General features: G+C 43.9%; 1 protein-coding gene across 4 annotated transcripts in view; it reads right to left on the bottom strand.

Annotated features, from left to right (window-relative positions):
- Positions 1–3374: 3374 nt before the first annotated feature.
- Positions 3375–19958, bottom strand: part of LOC103765021 (regucalcin) — a 66079-nt gene continuing 49495 nt past the window's right edge. Inside the window, exons 1-8 of one of the 4 annotated variants that reach the window (XM_018084149.1) lie at positions 15161–15164; positions 15046–15057; positions 14551–14715; positions 11458–11640; positions 9949–10164; positions 8335–8466; positions 4444–4598; positions 3375–3719 (exon numbers count right to left, since the gene is read on the bottom strand). In XM_018084149.1, coding sequence (XP_017939638.1) covers positions 3669–3719; positions 4444–4598; positions 8335–8466; positions 9949–10164; positions 11458–11640; positions 14551–14713 — 900 coding nt within the window. In that variant the 5' untranslated portion in view covers positions 14714–14715; positions 15046–15057; positions 15161–15164 and the 3' untranslated portion in view covers positions 3375–3668. Of the gene's footprint in view, positions 3720–4443; positions 4599–8334; positions 8467–9948; positions 10165–11457; positions 11641–14550; positions 14777–15045; positions 15058–15160; positions 15264–19958 lie in introns of those variants that run through there. The other 3 variants (XM_018084148.1, XM_018084147.2, XM_018084145.1) reach the window with 3 other exon arrangements.

The following is a 19958-nucleotide window of genomic DNA, read 5'->3' as shown; positions in this document are numbered from 1 at the left end:
AATAAAGAAAAAAAATATTCTTGTGATTAGGGCTTATTAGCATCATTAAGACTTGGCTCCTACTCCCATCTGTGCCACAGTCTTCTCGTGTGTGAAGTCACCTGCTCTCCTTGCAGGGTTCCTCACCTTGAACATGCAAAGGCTGATCTCACAACAGCAAAGAGCTTCAAACTGCTGCCTGTAGCACACACGCGGAAGGACTTTTACCATCCATGACAAATGCCATGGATGCTGCAGAATGGCAATGTCTTGTTTGCCTTTCCAGAAGTTGGTCACTTTAGGAGGAGACACATCTCAAAGACTTTGTGGATGTTGTTGATGAGTGGTGCAACTCTGCAGTAGCAGGTGCATATATTTGCTAGGCAGCCAGCTATTCTATTAATTGTTTCCACAACATAAAGAGCCTGGTCCTGCCATGCACTTTGTTTGTTTCTAGCGTTGCTGGTTTACAAAGCAGAAGTTTCTAGTGAAGTTGGCCAAAGGCAGTTGAGGATCCCTGTACCACTGGCTGACACCCCACTGCATTGTCTCCTTCTGGGGTAGCTTCCTCTCTCCCACTGCTCTGATCTCCTCTGATGCAACTCTTATGGCTTCTTTTTATAGTCCCTATTTTTTATCAACATAGAGTAGTTGGGAGAGCACATCAGGATATTAGCACAACACATAATGTGGTATTTAAGTAACTGTATTTGTCTTCTGTTACTCACAGGCATGTGCTCAGATAATAGCTCAGAATTTGTTCCTGTGGCTTTGCAAATATTTAGTAAATCCATTGCTCCCTCTTTTTCCCCCACAGCTCCCCAAAACATACTTGTGCTGCTTATTCCCCTTGAGGGTCCATCCCATCTTTCAGAAGTCTAGAAACTTGACTTTGCCTGTTATTCGATTGTCCCGATCTCTTACAGTTTTTATGTACCTAGACAGTCATCCTCCCTCTTGGAGATGACAACAGACATGGTTAGAGTTAATGAAGACACAGCTATAAAAAACCCCAGGCAGATACAGGTACAGCTACTCACCCCAGCGATACCCCACTCAACAGCGTTGTTCAAAAGTGAAGCCAAGGCTTATCTCTTCCTGGCTTCACCCTTTTGTAGGAAGGGTCTGGTCCCTCCCCTGTGCTCAAGATGGGAAGAACTGGAGCTCCCCAGGCAGTCAGTGCCGCCTGCTTTTATTTCAGCAGAGCTATTTTGCCAGCAAAGGATTACATGAGCTTTCTCCACCTTGGTTGGGAATAACTACGCTTCACCTATGACTATAGATTTTGGTCATGAGGGTGAAAAAAATCCTTCAGGGCACAGCAGCTGCTCCTCCTGATACAGCCTTTCCTGTCACTGGGTTCTTGCTCAACCCTAATTGAAATCAGTGCTGGTCTTTGATCAAAGAGGTGAGCGCCATTAATAAGCAAGGGATTAAACAAAAGCGAGGAAGCCTTCCTAATTGAGGGAACCAGCAACCGCTCAGTTTGCCAGATCCAGTGCTCTGTCATGGGACTCAAAATATGCCAGCAGCACCAGTTTGGGCTCCTTGGGGCTGGGGCGTGGAAAGCAGCTACAGCCTCTGCACTGGAGGCTGCGCTGAGACGCACTCCCAGGGCATTTCAGCAACATTAAAAATACAACTCTCCTGGCAGAGTTGGCTCTTCCTGCTCATGTGAAGCATAGGAAACCAGCATAGCAAAGCGCAGCAGGTGATTTTGCAGAAGGGGGAGGTGGCATTCATTTGTAAAGTGTCTGCAGCAGCTTATTTTACCTGCCTCTGCTCCCATGCGCAGAGACGTGTTATTTAGATGTTTGCCCAGTGCCACCCACTCACAGATGGCATGAAGGATGAGGGGTTCCAGCAGCCACATCCTCCCTGTGCTTCATGGGTGCCTCTTGACCAGCTGTGATAAACTAATCTTTGACCAAATCTTTCATGCCTGTACAAGCTATTGCTCTTACTTTTCTAGGGTAGCAACAGCAACAGAAAAAAAAATTGGCATTTTTTTTTGTGTTGTGCTGGCAATCACCCTACTGCCACTGTGATGGTGTGAGGGTGAGCACAGGTACAAAACTTCAACAGTGACAGCAGAGGGAGCTTATCTGTGTTTATGCCCACTTATTTTCTGTTGCATTTCCAGATCTCCATTAGCCATCAACCACAGCAGCCCTTCAGCACGGTTCCTGAGCTGCAGTTATCTCAGGGTTCATCACTTCAGTGAGATCAGAGCCCTAAAATTGCCACATTCATAATCATCCTCAACTCAAACTTTCTCAATAATGTGCTTTGAGATTGCCTTGTAGTGCAAAGTAAATGAAGGATGGTGGACACTCCAAAGAACAAGTCCCCGCTTCCTGCACTCTCACACTCATCTGCCCTGAAGTGGAGCTGCTTAAATCTCTTTTTTTCCCAGCTGCTGAGACATTCCCCTGCAGTGTTTCAAGACGGGAAACAGTGACATGCACAAAGTCACCTCTGAACACCAAGGCCTCAGTGTGATCCAGGGGCCAGGCAGTTGAGTCACCCACTGCACACTCGAGGGCACAGTAGGCAAGCCCATCCATCAGAAGCTAACTCAAACTCCAAGGCCTGCAGAGATGCACTGGCAAACCATGGTGTGCTGATTCTTGGAGCTACCAGGAGAGAAAACACACAGCCACTGGCCCTCTTGGCAGTCAGTTGCTGGATTACTCTCTCACAGATGGATGGGCACAGAGCAAAAATCCAGTTTAATTTCTAACTGAGATACATCATAAGTTACAGCACACATAGGCCTGAAGTTACCAGCAGAAAAGCAATCCAGTAAATAAACCTTTCATTTACAACAGGTGCTGTGAAGAATTTGTAATAAAACTTCCTTTTCCTCCACATTTGAAACAGTGGCCATTTGAGCACACGGGCCCACCTTCCTTCTCTGGGTGCTCTGGGGGAGTTTGGTTCAGGAGGAGGTATAGGCAGATTTATGCACAAATGGTCATGAATGCTTAACGTTTTCCTGTCATCATGGATCTCCCCAGAATAGGCTGAGATCTTCAAAGGATGGACAAAGATATGGCTCTTCACCCCAAGCCTGGGTTTATAGTTAACAAAATGAGCAACATAGTGACATGCACTGGGAGGAGATGGTGATCAGTTCCAGACTGAGTTAATTTAAGCACAGCCACAGCTGAGGGCTCTAAGAAGAGAGCTGCAAATGCACAGTGATAGGTATTAATGTTTCAGTTGTTAAGAATATCATGGGACAAATGAAGTTACATTTAAAGCAGTGCTAAGACCACCAAAGGGGATTCTATAAGCAACTTCAAAAATATGTAAAAGAGACAGTACAAGTCTCTTGTACAATCAAGAAATCAATATAGCATAAGTTGCAAATGAAAGAATAAACAACTAAACGATATTAAAATATTTTTAATCATAAAATAGAATTACAATAGAAGCTTATTAGGATACGAATCTTTTTAGCACAACAGGAAAAAGTACCATCACATATTTAAAGTAAATTTAAAGGGAGAGAAAAGATCAGTTTTAAAATATTCCATGTATTTCAGTAGTTTTTCATGCTTTCTTGATGAACTATTATAATGGTGTTGTGGTTCCAAAGCAAAAGATGCTGAACACCAGAATAAGACCTTCAGACTTGTCCTGTGTACATCGGTCTTCTCTAATACATTCTGAAGAGTGTGTATTTAACCTGCAAATGGATATGGTGGGACTCCTTTCACCCCCAGTCCTGTTATCTATTAAAACAGAGAGAAAAAAATATTAGAGTAATAATCCACCGTTATCAGACACTTGCTTTCCTTGCACAACTGGACATGCTTTAATTTGAAAAGGACTGTGTACTCTAATTTGCCCTCCTATTTTATTTTGCACACATCAGCACATCACAGCCAGGAATTTCAACACATGCTCTTTCTCTAAAGCTCAATAATCTCAGGTCAGAGTCCATCCCCCAAAGGCCTCTTCTCTTAGATACTACTAAGCCTTAATTCTGCAGTTCACAATGTAACCTTCAGCATGCACACAGAGAAGAGCAGGGCTTTAAAACAAATCCCAAGGTAACAAATTTTTTAAGAGGTAATTTAGTTATAATTAATGAAAAAGTAAATAAAAGTGGATCTGTCATTGATTAAGACACATGAGTATTTACCCATTCTTTCCACAACAAATAGAAAATGCAAACAGTGTTGGGATAGTGATAAAGAGGTGATGGCACGGAAAATTTACACTATCAGCATTGTTACAAAGTTTAAACCCAAAACTATTTTCAAATCTCTAAATGCATTTAACTTCCTCATACTGCAACAGGAACTAAAAATACAAACAATAGTTTAACATATATGACCAATCATCAAACAACCGCCCTTTTCCTGCTTCCTACCACTCCAAGTGGCTTGCTACCTGAAAAATGCAGGAGCAAAAAAATTACAATCTAAAATTACAGAAAAAAGCATCATTCACCTTGAAAATCCCACCAGCCTGTGGCTGTCGTGAAAGCCACTCTTTATCCATCCCATCACTGGCAGAAGTCACATACATTTCTGAATAATCCTGTCCTCCAAAACAGCAGGAAGTTGTTTTGTCAACTGGAAGTTTCACAGTCTGGAGTCTTTTCCCTAGAGGAAAACATGCATGATGTTTCCTGTTTGTCTACTTATAACAAGAAATTTAAACAAATTATTGCGAATAACCTTTGTGGAGCCAAGTGTTCCTCAGAAGTGGGAACCAGGGCAGGGGGAGGACCCACGCTGACTTTCAGCATACTGACGGAGCACCACAACAAGGAAGAAACCAGACTTCTGTGACAAAGTCACTGATGATCACAAATCTCAGTTATCACAAACAAATCCCACCCCAATCCCAGTCTGTCCTCTAGTTAAACACAAACATCCAGCGCATCTGAGCTCCTCACCTAGACTGCCCAAGGAGTCAATGGAAATGAGATAAAATTCCCCTCTAAAACAGGTCACATGAATCACACCCTAGACCTGCTGACTTTTCTACTTTTAATTACAAAGGCAGCCTGGAGGGACTAGACCTCGTGCAGCATTGTGGAGGCGTACCTCCTGCTACACCTCTAGTGCCTGCAGTTAAGGAAGATTAATTCCTAGAACTTTTTCTTGAAATTTCAATAGCCTTTCAAATCAAGCTTGCATAAAATAAGGATCATGGGACACGTCTGAAGTTTAGAAGAAACTAGTGCTACCATAACTAATATTACTCATTTATTACATCAACAAATAGCTACTGTCTTAATTACAGTGGTAGTGAACAGACTGCCTCCAGCCCTAACCAGAAGACTGTCAAGATACCTTACAGCAGATTTTTCTAAAATTCTTGCTAATCCTGGTGTGCTTATTCCCATCACATTTATTTTATTTACCTAGTATTGAATTTCTCTTTCTAGAAATATGCTAGAGCACATGAATCTCCTTACAAAACCTGTAATGTCTCTGCTCCCCCAACTGCATATATAAAGGGCTTGGTCCCCTTACAGTAACTAACTTTACTGATGTGTTGAAATAGTAACTTTGGTGTTGGGAACCCAGAAATTGGCTGACCCCAGTTCTGGGAGAAAATGGGTGGGAGGTGCATTCAAAGGGAAAAAAACATGGACTGTGAGAGAAGAGGCATGAGCCCCAAAGACAAGGGGAGAGACCCTGATGTGTCTCAATGGATAACAGCCTGGAAGATATAATTTACAAAGCTCTGAGATGAGCAATGTCTCCCTGGAGATTCAAGAAAATCTGCACCTGGATGCTCTACTATCTACCTGAAATATTCCTTTGTGCTTAGTATCTACAGAAGAGAGAAACTTAGCAAATCTTTTAGACACTAAAATTCAAAGGATACTAAAAACATTCACTAGAAAGAACTGTAAAATATTTGGTTTAAACTGGATATTAGAAACAATTTCTTCACTGAAAGGGTTGTCAAGCATTGGAACAGGTTGCCCACGAAAGTGGTGGAATGATCATAGAGTCATAAGAGTATTCTGAATTGGAAGGAACCCACAAGAACCATCAAGTCCAACTCTTAAGTGAATGGCCTCTGTGGGGATCAAACCTGTGACCTTGGCATTATTTAGCAGCATACTCTGACCAACTGAGCTAATCTCATGTTCCCTGAAATGTTCAAAAATGTAGATGTGGTGCTTAGAGACATCGCCTAGTGGTGGACCTGGCAGTGCTGATGATCTGCTGATGAGTGCAGACTCAATGATCTTAGAGGTCTTTTTCAACCTTAATGATTCTAGGATTCTAATTAAAAGACATGACTGCATAAGAATAGCAGGTCACCAAAAGGTATGACAAGGCTTGCCACATACAAGTTAGACATCCTTTTTGAGCCCTTTGCAAACTTAGTGGGATCAGCCACCACAGTCTTTCCCCGTAGCATATCCTGAATCTAAAGGCAGCAACCACCTATGCTAAAGAAGCCTAGACCTGAAAAGTGGCTTCACCCTGAACCTCAAAACCTTCACTTAGGTGAAGATGCCAAAAAAACAAGTTTCCTCACCCCATCTCCCAAAAAATCCTCCAAGGCTTTAACATTGCTAAAACTTGAAAATCCCTCATGTGTTTTAGATGAGCTCTTTATCATTAGATATATCTGCAACTGGCTGTCAGCCATTCAAGCCACACTTAATAGCTCTTTTGCATTCAAAGAGCAGCTTTCATGGAATTCTCTTCATACATGTCTTGGGTATCTCCCTAAATAATTACAATTCATTCAGAATTCAGCAAATTTCAGATTTTTAGAAATCACTTTAAAACGACAGCATGAGAGGGCAGGTAAGCATGGGGTATCCATGAAAAAGGTGGCTCTTTTTGGCATGGACACTGAACCTGTGAAACTTTGTACTACTATTCCCTGCAGATGTTATGAGTTTTACATGGGTGAGGGGAGACAGACAGGTACACAGAAGAGAAATGCACTGGTACTTATCAACATGTCAGTATTTCATCCAGCTGTGAGCATAATTAGAGACTGGGAGTGCACTAGGAGTATGTACTCTGCTGTCAATATTCTTAGTATCCCTATGTGTTTGCTTATGGCCACTATTCCCTCTAGCTTTCCCATAAGGAAACACCTCCAAAATGGAGAAGAAAAACAAGTGAAAAAAGGAAGAAGGTGAAGGCCAGCGAGGAAGAAGACAGAAACAGTGAACCAGAGAGGAAAAATTATAGAGTCCACTGCTTCAGGAGGGCTGGTGGATGTCACCAAGGAGTACTCTGCCTACCAAAGGAGAAGGATATGGGACCAGAAACGAGTCCCAGAACTGCTGATATCTCCCAGTTGGAGCTTTGTTTTCCTAAAGCTGGGGTGCAGACTCTGCAGAACAGAAGTCAAGCAGCTTGGCAGGACCTTGGATGGATAGAGATCAAAAGGTGACGGGGAAATCACAGCCTGAGACTCAAGTAAGAGTTTCCAGTAGAGTCAGAAGTGAGGCTGCAGCCTGACCTGCCTGGTGCACATGTGCCAGTGCCTCTGTGCACTGCAGAGGCAGAATGCATCAAGGGACACTGACATTCCTGAATCTGCAGCCCCACAAAACACTAAGTCTTCTACTAGACTCCAGATGCAGCTCAGCACAGTTGCTTCTCTGCTGCATTATGCAAACTTGTGTTTCCTGGGATCTGTCAAAATCACACTCCTATTCTCACCCACTGCCCCCTTGCAGGCAATGGGGTTCAGCTTCCCTTAAGTGCTTTACACGTGTTTTTTACCCATAGTAAATCATCTCTGGCACACCACTAAAGTCCAAATGAGAGTAGGAATGAACAACAGGCTCAGACAACGGGCACACTCAAGATGTTACTATGTGAATGACAAAATGCTGTGGAATTAATGAAATATTTTTAATTATTTTCAACAATAAAAAAGATATTGTTGGCATCAGTGTCATGTGGGAATTGTATTAAACTCAGTAGGCCATCCAAAATAATATAATATGCTGAAGAAACAAGGCTCAAAAATGGCTTTAGTCATCTTTGATATTTCATGGCTTACTCATTTACATCATTTATCGATGAGGTAAACACTGGTCTAAAGTTTGGAGGATGTAAGAGAATGCCAATTCAAACAACTCACAAGTATAATGATGATCTCCTTAGCAACTTTACCTTTTCAACACAACAGATGCTGGGAACAAAGACTTATTTACAAAGGTAATTTTTGAGAGTAGGGGTATGAAATTGTTTAAAATAACAATTTAAAAAAGTACTGTTTTTAAAAAGAGCAGATATATCATTTCTGTGAGGGGGGGAAAATCCTCTCATTCTTTGCTTTTATTTCTTCTTTTTTTTTTCTTGAACACAAAGTTCCAGTCCACCTTTTGCAAGGGCTTACCTGTCTCAGGGTCAAGACGAATCACTCTTCCACCATTATAACAAGCTACCCAAAGTTTGCCTTCTGTATCAATGCACATCCCATCAGGAATGTTCTCCTCTTTTTCCAGTTTGTATATACTCCTACGGTTGCCTGCAGGATAGGAAAAAACACACAACTGAGCGAGACAGTTGTTAAAATTTTTATCAGTCACAGCCCAGCAAGTTATTTGTACTATTATTTTCAAAAGCTGTGCTGAAGCCTTGAGTTTTTTTCTTATAAAGGAAATAGATTGTGTCTGCTGCTCTGTTTGTTTCCTGAGATAGTTGTTTCCCAGCATGAAAGCCTGTGGATCAGTTTCTATCCACTGAAATTATAATCCTTTTTTCTGGCATTATTTTCTAGTGCACCACTCATGTTCCCTACTTACAATATCAAATGAATAACTGAATAAATTAATGTTACATACATTAATAAAATTAATTACTTGTTCTAAAAGCAGTTTGGATAATTTGAAGTATGAGTTGCTCCAACTGGAGACTTTTCAAACAGATTGCTGCAACATGCCAATAATCACTATTTCAACACAAAACTGACCTTCAGATCTATAAACTCAGAGTTTATATAAACACAAGAGCCAGGAAAAGCATCAATTTCAAAGGCATATTATCAACCTAAAACCAAACAAATCTATCTGAACTTTTAGCCATTGTTATTAAAGAAAATTAAACACAAGTTTCCAACATTGTTTATTTTATGCTCTGACAACTTCAATGTTTCTCATATGCAGCAATATTTTTAATGAATTTCCTTTTTGCTCCTGGGGATTGTCAGATTGCCACAGAAATACAGAGAGTGAAAGAGAGAGAGAGGAGAAGCATCCTATTTCCTAAAGAAAAATTCAGTTGTAAGCCATAGCACAGAGACACTGGGACAGGATTCTATGCCCAAAATGACTTTAAATTCAGTTTTAAAATTCAACATCAAATTGGCTAGGTTCTTTTAAAGTAAAATACTGCAGTCCATGTACTCAAAAGCAAATTATTAGTCCAAGTCACTGGAATTTTTTCTTTTGCCCAAGCTTGCAGAAGCCCTTCAGGCATTATTTTGTTTTAAATAAAGGAAGGAAATTTGAGTTACTGCTTTCCCATTGTTGCCCAGTTCTTTTTGCAGAATCTTCATTTAAAACCTTATATTTAAAAAACAAGACAGTGAAAAGTGAAAAAAATATTTAGAGAAGCTGGCAGAGGTTTTGTACAAGACTACAAGATGGCCTATGCTTTCAGTAGCAAGAAACACACAGCCACAGAAACCTAGACAAATGAGAAACACTTTGCTGGTTTTACATTGGAAGATCAGATATGCCTTGTGTTTAGTAACAGTAGTACAGATCACTACTCAAACTGCCATGCAATTTAAATACTTTATAGAGCTACCAACAGACCCTGACTGGTTTGAGCCAGGAGCCTATGCAGGCGAAGATAGGTATTAATATGGCTTCTGTTGTTTTGCCCTCAAGAGGTTACTGAAGAAGCACTCCCAAAGCTCTGATCATCTCTATATAATAACCAGAACAGGAACAAACATCACAATCTTTAGGCACAACCAATTATTTTAGAATACAGTCATTCATACCAATTTTTCCAGTTTGGAGGTCATAATCAAAGGCATCCACCGAATAGGACAAGCTGTCGATGTAAAAGAAGGTTTTGTGATCTAGCGACCAGTCCAGCCCATTGGAAATGTCCACCTGATCAAAGTGCTTCACCACTGAGAGGTCAGAGAAAAGTGTATACAGAGAGCCCTGGTGTCTTTCCAGCACGGCAGGCCGAGTCTCCTCAGCCATTGTACCTGTGCAGAGCCAAAGGGGAGAAAGCAGGTTCAGAGCGAATGGACTCTCCTCCAGGTTTGGTGGCAGCCCCTCGCAATGATGATAATCACAATGTAGAAGGGAGCAGCGCAGGGGGCTTCTGAAATTTGAGGAAGAAACTGAGTTAAAAGCAAAAGAAAGGTAGATTTCTGAAGTGCTTGCTTTCAGCAAAAGATGACAGAACATAGTCTTTGGGGTTTTGCTGAACTGTGGCAGAAATAGTGTGCAGCGTGATTCCCGCAAAATGTTTTATTCAGTCATTCATATATTAAGAAAGGTGTGGCCAGCATTTAACTTCCCACAAATCTTAATGTCTTGTAGAGCTGAGAAACTGGAAAAAAATTACCTCCTCCCTCAATGAGTCTTACATTAAAGCCTCTTCAAAAGCAAATCTCATCTTTGCAACTTGAAGTTGGCAGCTGAGACTGGCTCTTGAGAGGCTGGGTAAATGCAAGCTAAGGTAAGTTTGGGGACTGAACTATAGAGCAAATGCACAGAATGGCGTTTTAAAAAACAGGAGGACAGGATCACAGACAGCTGAGGTGGGAGGGCACCTCTGGAGATCATCCAGGATCACCTCACCTCCTGCTCAGCATAGGGTCAGACACCACAGGTTGCTCAGGCCAGTGTTGGGTCTTGAAGATCTCCATGGATCAAGACCCCACAGCCCCCCTGGACAACTTGTTCCGCTCTTTGATCATCCTCAGTAGAAGAGTCTTCTTATGTACATACAGAATTTGCTGATTTGTAGTTCGTGCCCACTCCCTCTGGTCCCATCAGTGGCACCACTGAGCAGAGCCTGGTTCCATCTTTTTTTTTACTCCCTCACCACTCCCCCAAATCAGGTACTTATACACAGGTAAGATCCCTCTGAGCCTTCTCTTCTCCAGTATAAGCAGTCACACAGTTTTTAGAAATACAATCTATAAATTCTGATTTATGAAGAACACACAGTATAATAACTTGCTAACTGGAAAAGTGCTTCCTATTGGCACCCTGAGAGTATTAAAACAAGCAGCCAACAGGGAGAAGGCAAAGCTTATGTCTTAAACTAGGCAGACTTTGAATAGTGTGTCTCTTTTTAAAAAAACAGTCCTGATTAGATGGTGCCCAGGTGATACAAACAGATTTGTAAACGGGATTAAACTCTGAAGACAAAAAAACCCCCCACCATTTAAGTATGAAGAAAAACTTGCTGCATCTACAACTGATCACTGCCTCTTATCACCAAAACCTAACAGGCACCAGCGGGGAGGAACCACCCTGCAGCATACCTGCGAAATACCTCCCTGCAGGATCCACCTTCCCATCATTGAATCGGTTATTCGGTTTGTCCTTGTCCACTTGAGTAATGGTGGTTACCTGCTCCTCTTTCCACTTCAAAGCAGCAAACTTGGTTCCCAGGGTGATGACATAATCTCCAGATTTCCGAAGAGCCACAGAGCTCACAGGAGCATCTAGAAACAGGGTGAAATGGAAAAGAGGGATGTGCTATGGCAAGACATTTCTGCCCACTTTAGACATGCAAACTGAACTCAGTGAAACCACAGGCAAGAGAAACAACCTACTTTTCTACCAAACAAATTGAAGTCCAAATACATAGAAACAGATTAGGTCATGCTAAGAGTGCATACTTAATGTATACAGCAAGTTGCTATGAAGGGTATCACCATTTATTAGGACACATAAACTCAAGAAACTTAAGTATTACCACTGCTCCCAGGAGCTATAATCATTACCAGCATCTGGTTCAGCTAGATGCTTAAAAAAACCCCCAGGCATTAAAGGGGGGACAGGGCTTTTTACATCAGGTTACTGTGTGGGTTCCCCCACACACAAAGGAAAAATCAATTGCCACAAGAGCTCTGGAGCAACTGTGTTTGTTTAGCACAGCTCCTGCATAAATCAGCCCCACATTGATGGAGGCAAGAGTATCTCTGCACTGGGACAGGCCACACTGGGCAGGAGAGTCGCTCCCCTGCACCACACTCTGCTGTGCAGTTCAAATATGCCTCCAGCAGCACCAAAACCACACCAAGGAGGGGAGGAGCTTCCCAAGAGTTAAAGGGAAACAGAAAACTAGTGTATACTCCACAGTTAATTTACACTCACTTGAGCTATTATGCCTAAAACCTCAATTGCAGGTTATTATAAAGGAATTAGTAAAAAAACCCAGTGAAGATAACATTTCTGTAAAAGCCTACAATCAGATGCAATATAAGGAATAATAACTTTAGGCAGGGCAATAAAGTCTGGTATAATATTTTATATACATGAGACTAATCACCAAGTTAATAATTAAAAAAAAATAAAACATTTATTGTATTTATAGCTTTGCAGGGGTATAATTAGGTAATAGTTTTACAAATACTTATAACTACCACCAGCCACCACTGTTGCCAAGAGGAACTGGTCCTTTCTGGTTGTTTGCTCATGGTTCGGGATGTCCCTTCCCTTTGGAGCCCTGGCAGCGGCACCGCTGTGCCAGAAAACTGAATGCTATTTACTGCCAGCACTTGAGATGCCCACCTGACTGCAAGCTCAACTCCAGCAGCTCCATGTCCTAGAGGTGTGTGACCCCACTACGGAGGCTGCTGGTGGTCTGGGCTCATTTACACTGGGTGACTGGGTGCCAATTCTTCTTCCTGTGCCAGCACAGAGGTCAGCAGAGTCCCACCAGCCCTGTGGTACCTGCCACACGTAGTAATTTTGCTGCTCTTTGGATTGCCAGTAACCACATCAATAAAAGTGTTTTTCTGCCTGTACCACCAGTAGGGCCTCTGCTAGCAGAACATGGGAACACAACTCTCCATTTGCTTTCCCAAGAAAACACCTGGGCCATGGCTCCCATAAGCCCTTTCACTTGGGCAGCCCCCAGGGCCTTCCTCCTATCCAGGGAGTAGCAGCCCCCAAGCACAGCAGTCCACACACCCTTGACTGGCTGTTCCTGGAGGTGTCAGCTCCCCAGGTGCCCCTACACAAGAACAGTCCCATACCTTCCTGAATAAGCACTGCAGAGGAAAGGGGTGTACCCAGACATAGACACCCTGCTGTTCACTACAGAAATACAGTGCAAACGAGCATCTTGGCCCTTGCAGCCAGCTCAGTCCACTGGGACACTGCAGGGCTTTGCTATAGCAGCATCTGTAGGAATTGATTTATTTGTAGCACCATTTTATACCAAAAAGAAAACTGACCATAGGGTCTCCCCTCCAGGCACAGTTATGTGTGTAGTGGTGTTTTCCCTGTGGAGTTAAAAAGGGCATTTGATGTTGTTGCTAAGTATGTGGTTGTTGTAATTCTCTGTACATTTTAGTAACGAGTAATTTCTCTCTTAGTTTCCACTTTGGAAACCCACTACTTGAATATGACATTCTTAGGTTGTCTGGGGTTTTTTTGTGTCTTTTAGCCATGGTATTCCCAAAGGCACAGCTATTAGTCATAACTATTTTATTACTAAAGAGAGGAAACAATAAAAAAAATAAAAAAAGGAGCTACTTCAGCTTCTATCCCTTCCACATCTCCAGGGAGGCCATATGAAAAGACTACACCTTTGAGAGCAGGTCAAGTTGGGGAGGAAGGCCGGGAGAAGCACACTGCCTCAGCTAAGCTAAGAGGAAATAAGTTTGGGAAGCAACATTTCCCAAATTAATATCAGGTCTTCTCTCACCCTAAAACTGCTAACTACAATAATTTGAAGGGCAGATAAGCCCAGATCAATTTCTTGTGAATAATGTCAGCAGCTTATGGGTAGGCAAAATTGATTTTCACCAAGTGTTACTGAACACGAGAAAAAAATTGTACTGAAACCACTTAAGGAGCTGTCTTCAGACAGACAAATATTTACATTATCACACCAGCAGCAAATCTGCAACTTTTTCTTTATGAGAGTTAGCATATCTCTTCCTTTCTGGAATAAATACTCAAAACTACTGAGACTCTAGCTGGTGATAGTGTTACCTTAAAATATAACAACTTCTTAATTTGCTAGTGGAAATCTTTTACAATACAGAAAATGTTATGAGCATTGCTCATTCAAATCAGAACAAAACTACAACAGAAACCAACAGTAGAACTTTACCTCTGGGACAATGTGGAACAAAAGAGGACTTTTGTCCAACTTGCTAGTTGTGGACAACTTACAGGAAGAAGATGTAGATCAAACATAACCCAGTACCAGAAAACCATAAAGAAAGTCCCCAGGACTAAGTCTGGCCTGTACCTAGCGCCTGTGCAAAGCCCCAGTGTCCTGTAGGCCTAGGAAAGGTCTCCAGAAGATGAGCACCATGCAGCTGCCGAGGGACACGGTGCGGAGTCAGAACACACAACTCCCGCATGCAGCAGAGGGTTTTCCAGCGGCTCCTTACCCACGGGGATGGCCTGAGCTTGCCTGGTCACCGGGCTCCAGCGGCACACCTTCCTACCCGAGATGTCCACGTACAGGAGCGCGTCTTCCTTCTCGTCCCACACGGGCGACTCCCCGATCCTGTAGCCCTCGTTGGCAACGCACTCGATCCTGACGGACGACATGCCTGCGAAGGGAATCGTCACCGACTCTCAGTGCGAGTTCCACACCTCCTCCCCCGCACCGGCCTGCTGGGACGAAAGAGGGAGGGGGAAAAAAAAAAAAAAAGAAAAAAAAAAAAAAAAAAAAAAAAAAAAAAAAAAAAAAAAACAAAAAGAAGGGGAGAGTAATAAGGGGGCGGCAAAAATTAAATCGGGGGTGCAGGAGGGAAAGGCCAAGGCCGCTCGCCGGCGGGCCCGCCCCCGCACAGCCCGGATGCGCGGGCACAGCGCCCGCGCGGCGGCATCAACTGCCGGGGGTGCCGCCGTGCAGTGCAAACACAGGCGTGTGTATCTACCTATACGTCTGCCTATGGACAGGGGAGAGAAACGTAACAACGATAATTAACCATAATTAATAGCAGTAATGAATAATCACAAAATGCGCACGCACACGCACGCCGCCGGCCCTACCTGCTTCCAGCCGCGCAGCAGAGGTCCCGCCGCCGCCGCCGCTCTTATAGCGGGGAGGGCAGAAGGGCGGTGGCCGCGCCTTGGGTACCCTCGTCTGGGCGGGTCCCCCGCCCGGGCCAGGCTGTCCTGCCCGGCGGGGAGGGCGAAGGCCGGGCTGTTCGGGAAGCTCGTCTCCATGCCGTAAGGCCAGCGCGGGGAGCTGGGAGCGGCGGCTGCCCGAGCAGCAGCGGCTCGGCTCCCTCGCCTCCAAGAGCTGCAGGGAGGAAAAAGAGGGAGATTTCCCATCGCGGTGGAAAAGTTTCTCGGCTCCCCGAGAGGCTGATTCCCAAAAGGCCTGGTTTCTGTCTGCCTTCTTGCTGTGCTTTGGCCTTGGCCCCAACTTCCATCACCAGGGATCCTTCTCCACAGCTCTTGCAGCATTTCCCTGGTTATCCAGAAATCCTGGGCCTTCCATGTGCCAAGCCCTCTTTTACTCCCTGTGTTGTAAAGCCCTTATGACTTCCAAAGGTGCAAGGCAAACAGCTGGCATCAAAATTTCCAGGTGCAGTTCTCTGCTGTGCCTGCTTATCTCTGTGCTATGACCACTCCACCTCCCAGGCCTCAAGTCATAAAGGAAAGGGTGCTTTTTAAATCCCAGCTCTCCTCTTCAGCACCCCATGACATATTGCCTTTTGACTTGGATTCGGTTATCCCTGTAGGGATCAAGCGACTTCAGTCTCACTCCACCGTGTCTTGTTTGTCTCCTCCTGGCAACTCAGGATTCACCAATCAGGCACAGGCTGGCTCACCACTGTCCTCACAAACGAGAATTAACTTTGCTGCTCCAAAATTTGCTTCTCCCACATCCAAATTCTTGTTTTGAGCTGGCATGTGGAACAGCCCCATTATTTGAGGGGCACTGCACACAACCATAGTCTTTTAGCAGGTAGCTGCCTGCACAACTCCTGTTACAGATTTTATCTGTTCCTTAACATACACTCTTCTCTCTGCAATTATCTCCTGTCAAAGATTTTTACTCAGTTGCCTTTATTCATAAAGCAGGTGCTCACAGCCCAGGCTGCACTTGGTCACATTTTTCTCTTTTAGTGGTATATTTGGAAAGTTCAGGGCCTACATGACCTTACCAGCACATCTTTCATGTAGGCTTCTCTCGATGGACAACTAATGTGATATTTATTAACTTAATTAACTTTATTAACTTTATTAACCTTACCTGAGCAGCTAGGCTTTTATTTAACAGGCTTGCATGGCATTACTTCACTGCTTAGCATTGAATTTTCTCTTTCTGTCTCTTCTGCTATGTCGTACAACAATCCTGACAGAAGGATTTCATCTCAAATGTGAGGCAAGCAAATTATCAGCAACTGCCAACACAGAAAAACATCCAGACAAAAAAAAGCCACATCTCTCCTTCTTTATACATTTTACAACTAGGAAAGAAGATCCAGAGGTTTAAAAAAATGTATGCAAAGAATTCATTAAGTACAATGAAGCACAATTATTGATTCTTACAAAGCTTAGCCATGTTTGCTGCTCTCCCATTGTCCTTGCACACTATGAGGCCATTTGGGATACTTGGCCAACGCAACAGCTTACTGAATCTAGTAGCAGCAGGAGATACTCACACCCTCAACCCACCTCACCAGTCTCTCTGCTCCTTGCTGACTTCAGCATTTGCCAGCATGGTTTGGAGGCATCAAAACAAGCTGTGTGTTGGCACACACCTTGGGAGAAAATTAACAGCTTCTGCGAGCACCAGATTACAACACAAACTCTGTGCCACGTATTTTGAGCTTGGATCTCTAGTTACACAGGACAGTACTCCTGCTTTGTCTTCTCTGTAATGGCTAATCCAGGCTTGCTGAAAGGCAGAAGCAGAGAGGAATCCATGGAGGGGGTGCCTTCACAGAGAGCATCAGCTGAGGTCTTCTGCCAGTACAAGTTCACTGTGGGAAAGAAGAGCACAGAAGAGATGGTGCCAAAGGTTGTGCTTCCTTGAGCCTTCCCCACTGGGAACTTCCCACTGTTGCATTGCAGTCACAGTGGCTACTCTGTGGCCTCCAAATCTGACTGACGGAGCACACACAGTACCTCCATGGCTTCTGAAGGAAGTGGCTGGAAGGTCAGCATTTATCCCACATGGATAAATCATATGCTTGCTCCTCCTGCTTTGCAGGGAGCAGGAAGTGGAATTTTAACATCCACAACCATGAAGAACAGAAAGAGTAGATCTGTGATGCAGGAGGCCTTGGTAAGGTGAAGTGACAACCCTCCCCCAGCCTGCAGGTTCCCTGAGCCTGCCAGAAGCCATTACCCTTCTTGCCAGTCCGGAAATGCTCAGCAGTTCTGGAGAACAGCCTAGTGTGCCACAGAGCTGGAAAAATCCCCCCACCTTTAAGGACTGTAGGCGAAAAGAGGTGGTGGATTAATTCAGGGACTATAAAGAGACTGGTTTTTGCTTATGCTCATTCCTGAAAAGTCACAGTTGTTCTCTGCTTTTATGAGCTTGATCCTGCTGTTTCTTCATCTTTAGAGCATTCTTTCTTCTGTCACCTTTAGTCTTTTTTTTTTTACTACTGTTAGTCCTCTCCTCCCTGCTGGAAGGTGAGAGGGCTTAGGCCTTATCCATGCCTGGTACGAAGTGCAAATGTCACATATCAGATGTCTGTATCTTAACAGCTGCCTCTGAACAGGGAGTCTGTCAAGCCTTCTCTTCAGATGGGCAAGGTGCAGCTGAGAGCAGGGACTGTGCAGCCAAGGACAGTGGAGCCCAAAGAGCCACTACCTCAGTGCAAGCATGTTAAATCCTGCTGTTAAATCCATTCAAGCACATGAGAATTCACCACTAGCAGATGACACTGCATTTGAGGGGGGGACAGATGGACGGACAAGCCAAACCATGAAGTCGTATTGAAGTATTTAGCCTTTATAGTCCAGTTTCTCTCAGAACCAGCAGCGGTACCACAGTTTATTATGCAGACTTATTTCAGCATGATTTCTTATGTACTGGCTAGAGGCTCATGAAAAACCGTCTCTTACTTGAGAGTGTAGTGCTATGAGCAAACATCATGACCCCTTCCAGTGCAGCCAGTCTCTCAAGTCTGTCATGAACACCCTCACACTGTCACACATGCACCTCCAACTTCTTTGTTACAGAAGCACCCACAAGTGCCAGGTCCTGCCACCTGAAGCTACCTCACGAAGCTCAGAGTTCCCAGTTGGTGCCTGTGCAGGCCTTTGCTCTGCACCAGGAGCAGTCAGGCAACAGGGAGCTTCAGAAAGCTATTCTTCAGTGAAGCACAGCCAAGATATTTTTTCATTAATGCCTTACTTTTCTGCACTCTGTACCCCACGTGACCTGGATTTGCATTTTGCTTGCCTCAGGTTAAAAAAAAAAGAGCATTGATTTGTGCTACAGCAGCTGCAAAATTACAGTCACAACAGAAGCCATGCAAGGGAGCCAGGACTTCAGGGAAGGCAGCATCTTTCATTCAAGTAGCTGATTTAGCAACAGTGCTTTCAGTGTTTGTGGCTTACAGGCATGCAAGTTGTCCTAGTCCAAATCAGAAATATTCAAATTAACTGCGGGTTTAGGGTGACTGCTCAGAGCTTAATTTAAACCAGACAATTTGAGGAAAGTCTGGTTTATGTATTAGCCATTTCTAACGAGTGTAAACTACAACTCGCTTATTAGTATCTTACATCACCTGGCTCATCCAGCTTTGAGGTCTCTGTGCTTCCTTAAGCCAGGAGAGACATCTGGCTTGTTCTAGAAGGAATAATCAGGAAAAGAATAAGACAATGCCCCTACTCCGATGGAGAGGAGACAACAGAACAATAGCTGAGCCATCAGTTCTAAGGAAGGAAAGTACTTTGGCCAGGCTTTATTCAACCAGATGCAAATGGAGCCTAAAATGCCAGTGACTGGGGTTCCCAAACTACTCAGCACCGCCCTTCTGAGATAAGGGAGATGGAACTACAAAGGAATGCAACCAGACACCGAGGTTTCAGGCGAAGTGGGTGGGCTAGTTTAGGGATGTTTTTCCCCCTCTGATGACTCAATCCCTCACTAGAGCCTGCACTTCCAAAGGTATAACCACAGCCATTTTCCCAAATGGCATATAACACCTTTTCTTTTTATAGATACTACTCCAGTGGTCTCCTTGCAGTTGCTGAGACCACAAAAAATAAAAAGATGGTGAGACACAGGAACAGGTTGCCCACAGAAGTCGTGGCTGCTCCATCCCCGGAAGTGTTCAAGGTCAAGTTGGATAGGGCTTTGAGCAACCTGATCTAGTGGAAGGTGTCCCTGTCCATGGTAGGGGGATTGGAACAGGATGAGCCTTAAGGTCCCTTCCAATTCAAACCATTCTGTGATATCTTGATGTCTGAGTCACAGGCTCAAGATCTTTCCGATGACCAGGAGATTTCCTGACAGCATCTTCTTTTAATGTTGTTGCTGTGTTAGGTTTTAAATCTTTCCTCAGCACACTAATTTGTCCACCCTAATGTGTCCTGCCTTGCCCAGTGCTCTTCCCTGGCTGGGGTGAGGGTGGGTGGGGCAGCACTTGGGGAAAAACAACAGAAACTGGAAAAAATGTCTTCAGGATGGTTAAGCCAAAAGCAACCATAAATGTGTCATTATGGAGCCTACCTAGAGATTTAAAACAATGTATCAGATAAGGCAGCCTAGGCGAGGCAGATACCCGGCTTCAGGGCTGCTGAGAAAGCAATGGGGAAGGCAGGGAGGGTCTGCCCAGCCTGAAACAAAAGAAGAGTCCAGGAGAAAGGGCAGGGC

This window comes from Manacus vitellinus, unplaced genomic scaffold (assembly GCF_001715985.3).
Source record: "Manacus vitellinus isolate BGI_N305 unplaced genomic scaffold, ASM171598v3 scaffold_7_pilon, whole genome shotgun sequence".
In the NCBI taxonomy this organism is placed as follows: domain Eukaryota; kingdom Metazoa; phylum Chordata; class Aves; order Passeriformes; family Pipridae; genus Manacus; species Manacus vitellinus.
Note: the sequence above shows the minus strand (reverse complement) of the source record. Positions and strands in the feature narration are given on the sequence as shown.